The sequence below is a fragment of the Balaenoptera musculus genome, chromosome 4 (genome assembly GCF_009873245.2).
Source record: "Balaenoptera musculus isolate JJ_BM4_2016_0621 chromosome 4, mBalMus1.pri.v3, whole genome shotgun sequence".
Classification (NCBI taxonomy): domain Eukaryota; kingdom Metazoa; phylum Chordata; class Mammalia; order Artiodactyla; family Balaenopteridae; genus Balaenoptera; species Balaenoptera musculus.
Genome location: NC_045788.1, coordinates 77,409,839 through 77,422,874, shown reverse-complemented (window position 1 = coordinate 77,422,874; position 13,036 = coordinate 77,409,839). Strand labels below are relative to the sequence as shown.

The 13,036-nt window shown below is 38.3% G+C and overlaps 2 protein-coding genes across 9 annotated transcripts in view; one reads left to right on the top strand and one right to left on the bottom strand.

Moving 5' to 3' along the window:
* The window catches only part of IQCB1 (IQ motif containing B1), a 48,731-nt gene extending 48,225 nt beyond the window's left edge, over nt 1-506 (bottom strand). For 5 of the 7 annotated variants that reach the window (XM_036849624.1, XM_036849622.1, XM_036849623.1 and 2 more), the window contains exon 1: nt 416-506. The gene's annotated coding sequence lies outside the window, so the exon portion shown is untranslated. The other 2 variants (XM_036849621.1, XM_036849620.1) reach the window with 2 other exon arrangements.
* A 102-nt stretch (nt 507-608) lies between these two features.
* EAF2 (ELL associated factor 2) overlaps nt 609-13,036 on the top strand; it is a 63,255-nt gene continuing 50,827 nt past the window's right edge. For both annotated transcript variants that reach the window (XM_036850838.1, XM_036850839.1), the window contains exons 1-2: nt 609-794; nt 7,152-7,246. In XM_036850838.1, coding sequence (XP_036706733.1) covers nt 686-794; nt 7,152-7,246 — 204 coding nt within the window. In that variant the 5' untranslated portion in view covers nt 609-685. The remainder of the gene's footprint in view (nt 795-7,151; nt 7,247-13,036) is intronic.

The following is a 13,036-nucleotide window of genomic DNA, read 5'->3' as shown; positions in this document are numbered from 1 at the left end:
TCCTTATACCACCAGGAACTTCCTCTGGAACATAAGGTCAGAAAACGATTGCTGAGGTAACGGCGTCGCCTCCAGTCAGGTCCACCGACCGCGTCTCTGAGGCCACGGGCGTCTCTACTCCGGATTCTAGAGCCGGCTTTCGTGCTACCAGGCCTTGGACAAGACACCAGGCCTAGTGACCAGGCTCCGCCCCTCCCCCGCCTCAGTTTCCAAACCAGATCTCCACAGAAAAGGCGTGGAAAAGGCCGATTCTCCCTTTAAGAGCTCCTACAAGACGGGTCGCTTGGTCCAGAAGCCTGAGGTCCGGGCTTCCCGGTATCCCGGGGCGCCCTCCTTCCCCAGCCGCCCCGTCAGATCGGCTACCACCTTCCTGCCTCGCGTTGCTCCGCCGAATAACCCCGCTCCCACCGCTCACCTCAGATATGCGGCGTGCCAGAGTCTGCGTGCGTCGCAACGTGGGAAATGGAGCCCCGCTGCAGGACCAGGAGCCTCGGGGCCAAGGGGCGGGGCGCCCCTCTCCAGGAAACCAATCAGCACGCGAGAGGCCCGGTGGGACTGCGCTCGTCGGCCGCGGGGCGGAGTCTATGGTGGCTGCGCCCGCGGTGGCCAAGCACCTCTTCTTCAGGCTGAGTTGGCAGAGGGTAGTGAGCGCCGGTGGCCGAGGCAGAGTCGGAGCCGGAGGAGAATGATGAATGGAACCGCGGGACCTTCGCATATTGACAGTCGCGAGCGGGTTCTCAAGTTAGGGGAGAGTTTTGAGAAGCAGCCGCGCTGCGCCTTCCACACTGTGCGCTGTGAGTGAGGACGACCCCCGGGGAAAGGGGGGGAGCTCTGGGTATGGGGGTGCGGAAGCACAACTCTCTCCAAGTTGTGTTCGCACAGACCCCCCCAACCCCTTATTCTATGGGAGAATGGGGTGCCCAGCGCGACCCGCTGCCCTGTCCGGAGTGCTAGGGGGCCGGTGGAAGCAGCCTGGTCGAGCAGGTGTGGGTAATTCTGAGCAGAGAGATTTAGGTAAGACCAGCAGGTAGAAAGGGACGCTTTGTGGAGGAGGTCTACAGGGGTGACTATGGGTGGAGTCAGACGTGACTGGCGGATCATGCAGAGGTGGAAAGGAAAGTACAGTTGACCCTTGAACAACGCAGGGGTTAGGGACGTCGACCCCGCGCAGTGGAAAATCCACGGACTCCTATCTCGGCCTCAAAAACGAAGGAATCGATACATGACTCACCCAAGGTCCCGAAGCTGAAACCGTTTGGGTAGAATCAGGACTCAAACTATAGTTTTTTTGATTCCACGTATTGTAATCTCTAATGGAACACAAACTTTTCCCCACACTCGTTAATTTAAGGATCTGTAAGATGAAAATACAGATACTCTATTTATTGGAAAAAATCCTCATGTAAGTGGACCCGTGCGGTGCAGACCCGTGCGTGTTATTCAAGGAACAGCTGTAATAAGGTGACAAATAGAAGGGGGCAAAGGGAAATGGGAAGGGAAAATGCCTTTAGGTTGGTAGGGAAACATTCTCTCCTTTCTTCACTTTTGGTGTCTGCCTGATGAAAATGCGTTTAGGTTGGTAGGAAAACATTCTCTCCTTTCTTCACTTTTGGTGTCTGACTGATGAGGGTTCTTATTTAATGTGTTCCTGGAGAAAGATTCTGGGCCATTCTAATAATCTGTATCTCTTTTGGACCCCTGATTTCATTCAGTCACTTATCAAATACTGATTATCACTGTACTGAAGGGTGTGTTATGAATTTATTAGAAAGATATTTAACCCCTGTGATTTCTCCTTTTGGTTTCCCTTTGTCCTCTGGAACTAGTTTTGATACATTTTTCTCTTCTATGTTGTTGAGGTAGAAAATGGAACTCTTTTGCTTTAATAGTTGGATGGTGTAGATTCCAGGAAGGAAAATATAGTATATTATGATTTGGTATGTAAAACATTCATGTTTTGCATAATAGCTCTCATAGAATTATAGAGTGGGAAGGAAACTTTGAGATCACTGAATCATAACCTCTTATTTTTCTGTGGCCAAACTGTAAAGTAAGTATTTTTTCACTTCCTCTTTCTAGCCCTGCCCTTCCTTAGTGTCTCATCATTCCACCCTTCTCAGTCATTCTGTCCTTAGACTGTTCAGAGATCTTTATGGTTTTTACTCTGAAGTGTGCCATGCTTCAATTAAAACTCACATTCTCCAAAAGTTTACTTAAGTTGTACACAATCTAATTACAGTAACTCACAGTAAAGGTATGAAGAACCAATAGGTTTAACTCTCCAAGGATATATTTACATTTTATGAAAGGATTTTATTAAGCAAAATTAATATCCGGTTGATAGAATAAATGGGGGCGATATTTGCAAACAGATCTTCAACACTGTCCCTTCTTTACCATACTTTGTGGTCCAAGACCTTGAAACAGCTAGTGCTGGCTGTGCAGTTTCTCTCCTTCTTCAGTCCCATTTTCCAGAAGTATGATATAGTTCTTATCTGGTTTCTCCATGCCTTTCTCTCAAATAATAACTTCCCTCTCCTTTCCTCTTCTTTCTCAGGTATACAGTAATCTTAGTATCAATTTTTTTAATGATAAGGTTTGAGATTACACGAATTTGCTCAAGAATCTATTTCCGTGTTACTTGGGTATATAGTCTCTTTTTAAGGGCATAAGCCCCAAACTAAGTGAATAAGAAATAGCCTTCGAAAAGCACTTTGCAGGTGCTCAAAGCCTTTTATTTATAAAAGTTCTCAAAATGCTGGAATCGTGTCTTCAGAATCAGAGTATCAGATGATCCTGTTACAAGAATGAAAATAAACAAAACAACAATCATAATAACCACAAGAAACCCAAATGTTTGAATACACCTTTAGTCCTGTGGAAGACATCAGAAAGGTTTTCTGCCCTTAGTTTTATTCTTGTTGAAGCAGACAGAACCTTTCTAGATTTATTAAAAGAAAACCAATCATTATCCTTGAGGATAGGTTCATTTCCCATATGATTCTCATCCTTAAGGACTCAGAGTGAGGGATGGAAACTATAGACTTTCATACAGGCAGGTGGATATGATTTATTTATTTATTTTTTTAATTGTACATTTTTCTTTCTGGAAACCAAAAATGTTTAGTATTTTTAATTATCACTACTACATATAAAGATATGTTTTTTCCTCAGGGAACTGAAGAAGAACTTTGTTTCTATTTTCAGAAAAATATACTCATGTTTAAGCTCTGTAATGAAGTAGAACAGAAATACACACAGATAATACATTAATTTCAACTTTTTATTAACTATGTAAAATAGACAATTCACTTTAAGTTGCTGAGCTCATCTTATCTATAGAATGAAGCAATAAATTCAGCCATTCTATCATTTTTTATTAAAATTATAAACTGCCCTTAAATTGATAGGTATGTGAAAAATACAATATTTTCAATAGCAGTTTTACGTAATGCTTGAAGCTTTCATTCATTCACTAAATGTAAATATCTTTCTAAATCTTCTTTTTTTAACAGGTAAGGCTGTAAAGATATATATTGAAAGTATCATGATAATTTGTAAGGATGGTTCAAATATATTTTAGCATGACATTTATTTATTTATTAAAAATTTTTTTATTGAAACATAGTTGGCATACAATATTATGTGAGTTTCAGGTTTCCTACATAATGATTTGACATTTGCATACATTATGAAATGATCAAGAGAAGTCTAGTAACCATCTGTCCCCATACAAAGTTATTACAATATTATTGACCATGTTCCTTATGCTGTATATTATATCCCCATGACTTGTTTCTTATGTAACTGGAGGCTTGTACCTCTTAATCCCCTTCAGGGTGGACCTAATTTATAACAAACAAATCAATGTTACCTGGGAGAAAGTAATATTCTATCTTTATGTACTTGGGTAATTATGCCTGTTCAATACACTGAGGTTTTGGAAAAACCTGGATGTGAATTCTGACCTCCACCACCTATATATGTAATGTAACTTTAGGAATATTCTCGAAGCTTTCAGTCTCAGTTTTCTTAAATGTAAAATGGTAATTATAATATCTACATTTCAGAGTTTCAGGATTAAATAAGATAGTATAAACAACCTAGCACAGTTTCTGGTGCACGGTAGAGAAAAAATAGTAGTCACCATTATTATTGAAGGGTTATATTCATGTGTGTATGCAGAGTGCCAATAAATGTACTTAACCTAGACTTTCAAAAAGCATTTATCAAGGCTTGGCAGTAAAACCTATCAAAAACATAGTCTGGCATGTGGTAGGGAAGATGTGGGATGTTCTGTAAATGATAAACTTAATGCTTAACAGCAGATGCCTCACTGGGTAGAAGAGTTTGAGCAATAGAACCCATTAGAATTAATTTTGGATTTGAGCTAGTACTAGTTTTACAATTTATAACCAGATAAGGGAATAAAGATTGAAATTCCTAAGTTTGTAAATGGCACCATTTTTTCCTGTCATGAAATGATGAGCTCATGGACGGTGACTACAGAAAGATTGTCTGAGGCACCAAGTGGAGCCACTCCCAAAAAACTGGTTGTTAAGCTTTGGTATGAGCAAACATTAGAAAGTACACTAATGAAAAATAGGATTAAAATTATATTTACAATTAATGTTCTCTGATTAGTGTGGTATACTGGAAAGGGTATGGGTTTTGGAGTTAGTTGAATTAGTTCAAATTCCAGGAAATAAATTTATGTTACTAATTGTGGACTCTTTTGTGAAGATATTGACATTGTGTGATGCTACAGCCAAAATAGTCAGAGAAGTGATCAACAATGATAGGAAAAGTGTTGAGAATAAAGCAGGAAATGTTTTTCCACTCTTTATGTAATATAAGTAATTGTATTGTAAACCTGAAGAAAATAACATAGATGAAGGAAATCCAGAGAAAATAACTAAATGTTAAAATTAGTGGTGAGGCTTCCGAACCAAGAAGAACCGAAAGAAATAAACTAGTCTGGAATCATTCCAACTTAGAAGAGAATACATTTGACATTAGAAAACATATGGAAAGCATGAACATGAGATTATTCAACAAATTCTGTAGTTCTAGAGCTATGTTTAACCCCTTGAATCTCAAAATTTGTATACTTAAAAAGAAATTTCTTGTATGAAGGAAATAAAAGACGCTACTTAATATAACAAGTAATAAAATGTGGAATTTATTCTAATAATTAGAAATATAAATAGGTTCAGAATAGTTTTGATGGACTTACTGGTTATAAATTCCAGCTTATTAAGCAAAGCTACAGATATTTTGAGTACATTTCTATCTGTTATTGGTATCTCGTATACTATAGGCATTTATGCATAGGCTTCAAGGGCTTGTGAATCCCTAGAAATTATATAGTATTTGATATGTATGTTCATATATGCATTTTTAAAGCATGTATTACTTTTTAAAAAATTAATTAATTAGTTTTTTTATTTTTGGCTGCATTGGGTCTTTGTTGCTGCATGTGGGCTTTTCTCTAGTTGCATTGAGCGGGGGCTACTCTTTGTTGCAGTGCGTGGGCTTCTCATTGCGGTGGCTTTGCTTCCCTTGTTCTGGAGTATGGGCTCTAGGTGCACGGGCTTCAGTAGTCGTGGCACACGGGCTCAGTAGTTGTGGCTCGTGGGCTCTAGAGCGCAGGCTCAGTAGTTGTGGCGCAAGGGCTTAGTTGCTCCACGGCATGTGGAATCTTCCTGGACCAGGGCTCGAACCCGTGTCCCCTGCATTGGCAGGCGGATTCTTAACCACTGCGCCACCAGGGAAGTCCCCATATATGCATTTTTATGCAGAGAGGATCTGTAGCTGGTCTATAATTTTCATCAGATTCCGATAGGGGCTTATGACTATCCCTCATCTCCTAACACCACCCCTCCAGACACATGCATATACACAAAAGTTCGGAACTGTGGATCTAAGGCAAAGAGGCTATATAATATGGAATGGGTAGAGTGTGTGGCTTGAGTTCCTGGCTTATCTTTTACTGGCTTCATTACTTTAGAGGAGTTCACCATCAGTAAAATATGGGTGAGAATATTCAATTCAGAGAGTTGTTGTGAAGATCAAAAGTAATGATATATTATAAAGAAAAAGAATCTGTTTTTAAACACTAAAACAGAGGTTATAGATTTACCCTATCAGCTGATTTGACTTTAGAGATGCTTTTTTTGACCCACACAGTTGTTGTTTTAACATGATTTGGTTGTAAATACCTAAAAATCAAGATCTTTTATACAAAAATCTGGATTACCAGCCTCTATTTAAAAAAATTCAGAAGATAACCTGGCAACAGCAAAGGAATTCTGTATCAGAATTATTATCAGTCATTGATATATATATATTTTTTTAATTTTTGAATTTTATTTTATTTATTTTTTTATACAGCAGGTTCTTATTAGTCATTGATGTATATTGATGTGAATTATTTTTAAGTGACTTTCATATCTTAGAGGTTTTTAAGCTTGCTCAGTATGTGAAATATCTTAGCACCCTGTGTTTTCTCTAGGTGATATATTTTAATGACATCATTTGAATTATGATCTAATTCAAAATGAAAACTTATTTTAATTTCTTCTGAAGTGGCAGATTTGGTTAAATTTACACATCTTTTAGTGGTGTATGTATCCATGAAAAACTCAAGCTGTTAAACTGAATAAGCTTTCTTTAAATTATCCCCATGAATGTGTGTTTTCATTCATTTTGTATTCTGCTAGGACAGCAGACAAGTGGTAGTAGGAGCCCAAGATGGTTTAAGAAAAATTTAGGGGAGAAAAAAACCTGAAAATTGAAGATGTTCTACTGATACTGGTTTTTAGCAAATTGTCAAGATACTGACATTATTTCGCTTTTAGCAGTGGAACATCTTAGTCTAGTTCATCTTGATCTAAACAGGATCCCAAGGGATCATGAAGTGAGGAATACTGTTTTAGAGTGTAGCTATTTCTTTTTTTCTCAGAATTATACATACACAAATAATCTGGATTGTATTTTGTTTGTTTGCAATATTAAGACTCTTCTAAGCCATTTTAATTACTGGCTGTTGAAAAATGATTTATCACTCTGAAACATGCTCATATTTTTGATGTCCAGGTATTCAGGTATTCTTCCATCTTATAAAAACCAGTATCTATATCTATTTTTAGATGACTTCAAACCTGCTTCTATTGACACTTCTTGTGAAGGAGAGCTTGAAGTCGGCAAAGGTGAACAGGTGACAATTACTCTACCAAATATAGAAGTGAGTATTTCCATATATTTAAACTAAATGGGTGTTTTTACAGGATTTCCACTAAATTTAAATGAAAATAATTGTACAATTCATGTAGTGGTAGTCAGTTAAAGAAATTAATAAATACAGCAAAGCAAAAAAATCATATTTTAAACTATCTTAAGGAAAACAATCTTAAACTCTTAAAATTTACTTTGTAAGTTTCAAGAACTATCATATTAAATGATTTGAAACAATTGGAGGTCTAAACAGATATTTATTAAATCACTATTATGAGCCAAATTTTGTTCTCCAAACTAGGAATAATAACATATGCCCTGACATCTAGTCCTAATCTGTTACAGCAAACAGACACATAAACATCTATCTAGTGCTATAGATTAGAACAGAGACAAAATTCTGTTTAAGCACATAAGTGGAATTAGATACTCTGCCTGGTGGAATCTTGAAAGGCTTCACAAAGCATATGCTATGTGGGCTGAGACTTAAAGGACAAGTGGAATTTCATCCGTTATAAGAGGAGTAGAATATTCTAGGCAAAAAGAACAGTATGTGAAAGGCTCCAAATGGAGAAAGGACAAGTGGAATAAATGAATGAATGTAGTAAATTACAGAATAATGAAAAATGATTGATAGGAGTAGAGACTGGAAAGGTAGATTGGGACCAGATTATAAAGAATCTTTTATGTTGTAATGTAGAATTTGGAGATTATGCCATAGGTATTAGAGAACCATTAGAGGTTTTTAAGCAGAGAGCTAACATGATTAGATTTGTGCTTTGGGAGTGATTTTAACAATGACTTAGGGAATGGATTGGAAAAGAAAGAGACTAGGTCAGGGAGGCCTTTACCAAAATTTTGCCCATTTCAAAAATTTTCAGATATATCAAAGTAACACTATCAAATACTGTTTACATAAATATGCAAGTTCTTTGTTGTATGCTCTAGTTTTCTCAGTCCTTGAGTTAGAAATTTCTTAGCATTCAACTTGTTTCTTTTTCCTTTTATACTGACTTGATCTATTCTCAAAGAAAACCAAGCCTAACTTTATACTCTAACATAGAAAACACTGGACTTTCTGCGATTTTTTTTACATTTTTTTAACTTTTGTAATAGGAATGGTTTTGTGCTAGTTCATCCACATTCTCTTGTATACATTTATGAGATGGCTTGTCATGGTTAGAGGTATAGCAAGCAAGCTCTCTATCCTCTATTTAGCCTTCCATCTGTTTCTTTTTGTCTGTCAACACTATATATTGAGACCCCACCTTTATGTCAGACTATATGAGTTGCTGCCTCTGAAGGTTTCCCTAATGTTAATGAAATTTGTGGGTGCATTTTATTGTATATTTCTCATTTGCTCCCTTAGAAATTGAAGAAAATGAAAAATCAACTCAGTCTGAGACATTGTAGATAAGTAAGCCTTTGTATTACTCTGTTATTAAAAAGTGTTCAGATTCTGGTGTCTCTAAAATAGTTTGGATATTAAGTACCCAATAATCTAAGGCTCTTTTTGCTTTATGAGGTTTATTAAAGAAAAGCCCAAATCATTCACTTAATCTTAAAAGTTATTGAAAAACCTCAGGTGGATAACAGGCACCACCTATTGTCCTGGTCTCAGATTATAGGATTATTGATCAGTGATGATTGGTTTGCAGAACTTTAGTTGAGTTCTTCTTTGCCACGTAGCATATTATTTTCTCAAATTGCAATCCTCCCATCCTCATCCCTTGCATTCTCTTTCTACTCCAAGCAGATGGGGATTCTTACATTTATTAATAAACCTTTTTCATTCACACATAATCCTGCTTTAATCAAGAGTTACCATCTACCATGTGTTCGATTTTGGTCTCAGTTGAAAATACTTCTTGAAGGAATGACAACTATAGGACGAAAATTTCAAGCTTCAAATTGTAAATTTATGAAATAGCAGAGAAATCATTTGGGAAAAAGTAGTTCCCTCCCCACCTCAGCCCACCAGAGATATGTCGAAAATGACTATGCCTCAATATTTTTGTGTGTATATGTGTGCATGAGAAAGGGAGACGGATGGACAGACAGACCATATATGCATATACTTTCTGTGTGGTAAGTCCTTTGCTAGGCAGCTGTTAAGAATGCAGAGGTAGGGACTTCCCTGGCGGTCCAGTGGTTAAGACTCCACATTTCCACTGCAGGGGACACAGGTTCGATCCCTGTTGGGGGAACTAAGATCCAGCATGCCACGTGGCGTGACCAAAAATAAAAATAAAAAAAGAAGACAGAGGTAGACTGGATGTGGTAGGTGTCCTAAAAAATATTATCATTTAATGAGGAAGATAGGAGATAATTGATTAAAATTTAGTAATGTAAGGACTATCATAAAGGTATACACAGAATATTATGGGAGTACAAAAGAGAGACGATTCAGCCTGGGGAGGGAGAGGAGACATCAGGATATGCTGTCTTGAAGATGAGTTGAAATTACCCAGGTGAAGGAAAGCGGGAAGGACCTCTTAGAGAAAAGAAAGACGTGGGCTAAGACAAAGCAACAAGAGTGTGTTACATTTGAAGAACTATATATAAGCCACTATGGCTAGGTAAGAAAGGGTGCATATGGAGACATAGTCGGAGATGGTATTTAGGAATCAGATAAAGAAAGGCCTAATGTGTAATGCAAAAGAATTTGAATTTTATCCTGTGAATCTTTCAGATAGCTGGAATGGAAGAGAATTGTTAAAATTACCACTTGCTAAGAGCAATTTTTTTTTTTCTGCTGGGCCTACAATCCTTGAACAATTGTGAATAAGAATAGAAATTATATTCTCAAATTTTGTGGGTTTTTCCCCCTTCATTAAAGAACTTCTTCAAATAAGTAGGAGGTTTACGTTTCTTCACAGTTCTTAATTTTGTGGGTATTTTGTGGAAATGTAATGATTATTAGTTAGAGGCATTTAGATTCTCCTATTTTCTTTATCAACTTGCCTTCATCATCTTGGTGAAAATGCCTAGAAGCTTGGAGGCATTCCATAAAATAGACTTTTTATTACACTTTTTTTTTAAATTTTATTTTTATTTTTGGCCGTGTTGTGTCTTCGTTGCTGCACGCGGGCATTCTCTAGTTGCGGCGAGCGGGGGCTACTCTTTGTTGCGATGCGTGGGCTTCTCATTGCTGTGGCTTCTCTTGTTGCAGAGTACGGGCTCTAGGCACGTGGGCTTCGGTAGTTGTGGCACGTGGGCTCAGTAGTTGTGGCTCACAGGCTCTAGAGCGCAGGCTCAGTAGTTGTGGCACACGGGCTTAGTTGCTCCGCGGCATGTGGGATCCTCCCGGACCAGGGCTCGAACCCATGTCCCCTGCATTGGCAGGCGGACTCCCAACCACTGCGCCACCAGGGAAGCCCCTATTATACTTTTAAGAGTACCTTCAGGTTCTGGTGGTTCTTCGATAGGGTAGATTTTCTAATTCTCATTCCTCTAGGTGTTCTTTGGTAGTATCAAATAGAAGAAACTAATAAAAATGAAGACTGTTAAGGGGGTTAATATTGGGCATTTACAAATCTCTCTTTTTTGTAAACAATTCTCTATGGTTGACTGCTATAAAATTTCAAAATGTTGAATATTGAAAGGAAAAGATTTACTTGACTGTTATGATTTGTCATTGGTGTTGTCCAGTTTGGCATATTTTTAGTGCTATCTTGTGGGGTACTTTTGTGGGCTTTGATGAAATAGCCCACAGGAAACTTCCAGCTACACTTCCTATTATGCAATGAGTGCATCTCTAGTGGTTGCTCAACAACTTTAGCCCACAAACCCTGGACCTGTGAGAGTTCCATATGTCTGATGACTACTATGCCACTCTAGATGACCCTGTTGGTCAAAGTCCCTTCCAAGATGAACCTAGTCTGATTCTTTCCATTGAGTTTACTTAGCTTACATGGGAAAATAGCCTACCACATTCTTGGGACTTCAGCTTATTTTAGGACTTGACTCCTATTTTAATGTCCTATTACAGTTATACTTCTAAATGAGTTATATTTTTATCATTGTATAATAAACCTTTTTTACCCTGTTTCTGTGATTTTAAGCTTAAATACCACCTTGTTTAATATTAATATTGCCAACTTTGCTTTCTTTTTGTTTGCATGTTCATGGAATCTTAGTGTCTCTTACTTTTACTTAGCTTACATTTTAAGTATATCTTTTGTTAACAGAATATTCTGTGTTTCATTTTTAAACCCATTTTGACACTTTCTATTTTTTTTTTTAAATTTATTCATGGCTGTGTTGGGTTTTCGTTTCTGTGCGAGGGCTCTTTCCAGTTGCGGCAAGTGGGGGCCACTCTTCATCGCGGTGTGCGGGCCTCTCACTATCGCGGCCTCTCTTGTTGCGGAGCACAGGCTCCAGACGCACAGGCTCAGCAATTGTGGCTTACGGGCCCAGCTGCTCCGCGGCATGCGGGATCTTCCCAGACCAGGGCTTGAACCCGTGTCCCCTGCATTGGCAGGCAGACTCTCAACCACTGCACCACCAGGGAAGCCCCAACACTTTCTATTTTTATTAGGAGAATTCTATCCACATTTAGTTCAAAGTTTTGATACTTGATTTTTATTTCTATCATCTTATAGTATGTGTATTAGTTATTTTAATTTGTTTTCTTTTTTTTGTTCTTTATTAGTTTCGTCAAGCGTCTCTTCTTTTTTTTTTTTTTTAAAAGCTACTTTTTTAAATTATTTATTTATTTATTTTATTTTTGGCTGTGCTGGGTCTTCGGTTCGTGCGAGGGCTTTCTCTAGTTGCGGCAAGTGGGGGCCACTCTTCATCGCGGTGCGGGGACCGCTCTTCATCGCGGTGCGCGGGCCTTTCACTATCGCGGCCCCTCCCGTTGCGGGGCACAGGCTCCAGACGCGCAGGCTCAGTAGTTGTGGCTCACGGGCCCAGCTGCTCCGCGGCATGTGGGATCTTCCCAGACCAGGGCTCGAACCCGTGTCCCCTGCATTAGCAGGCAGATTCTCAACCACTGCGCCACTAGGGAAGCCCCAAGCATCTCTTCTTTCTTTTCTTTTTCTTTGTTTTCCCTCATGTTACTTTGGGAGTACTATTGTACTCTTCCATTCCATTACTGATTACTTTCCTTTCCTGGTATTCATAATCAGGCATGATCAGATTTGCCTGTTAGCAGATGGGAAATAAAACTAGAAGGAGAGTAGGGAGGAGGATAACAGTAATCTAGGTGAGCTGATGATTGGGTTCTGAAGTTGGGTTATAGCTGTAAACCTGGAGGTGGTAGGATGTGTTCCATAGTTATTCAGAGGCAAAGAGAGTTTATATGCTTCGGAGTTTCCTGGTACCTTAATAGTTTAACACCCCTTTCTTGGAATATGAAATAAGAGGGCAGAAATTGAAGTTTAAAATAAGAATGGTGCTCAATTTAACGAGGAAAAAGTTTAATTAAAAAAAACTTGTTCAAAGTATAGAAGACAGGTACAGGGATTGTGAAAGGCTTATTTAACTTGTTATTTATGGTAAAAATGTTCATATTGTTCACATTCAACATTCATTGAGTATCTGTGAAGAGCTTGATACTTCAGGTGCTAGGAGCAATAAAAAATTTCTAATCCAGTCCTCCTCCTTCAGAAACTCAGAGTACAATAACGTATTGTATTTTTAAATGTTTTCTATTCTAAGTAAGAATACAAGTATTTTTTAAGAAGAATATATTACATGACTCTCTTAAATGTAATTTGGAGCCCTTGGGTTGCTATTCTGGGGTATCTTACTCACTTGTTTTTAGTCAAGACGTTTGAAAAATATACTTATCAGC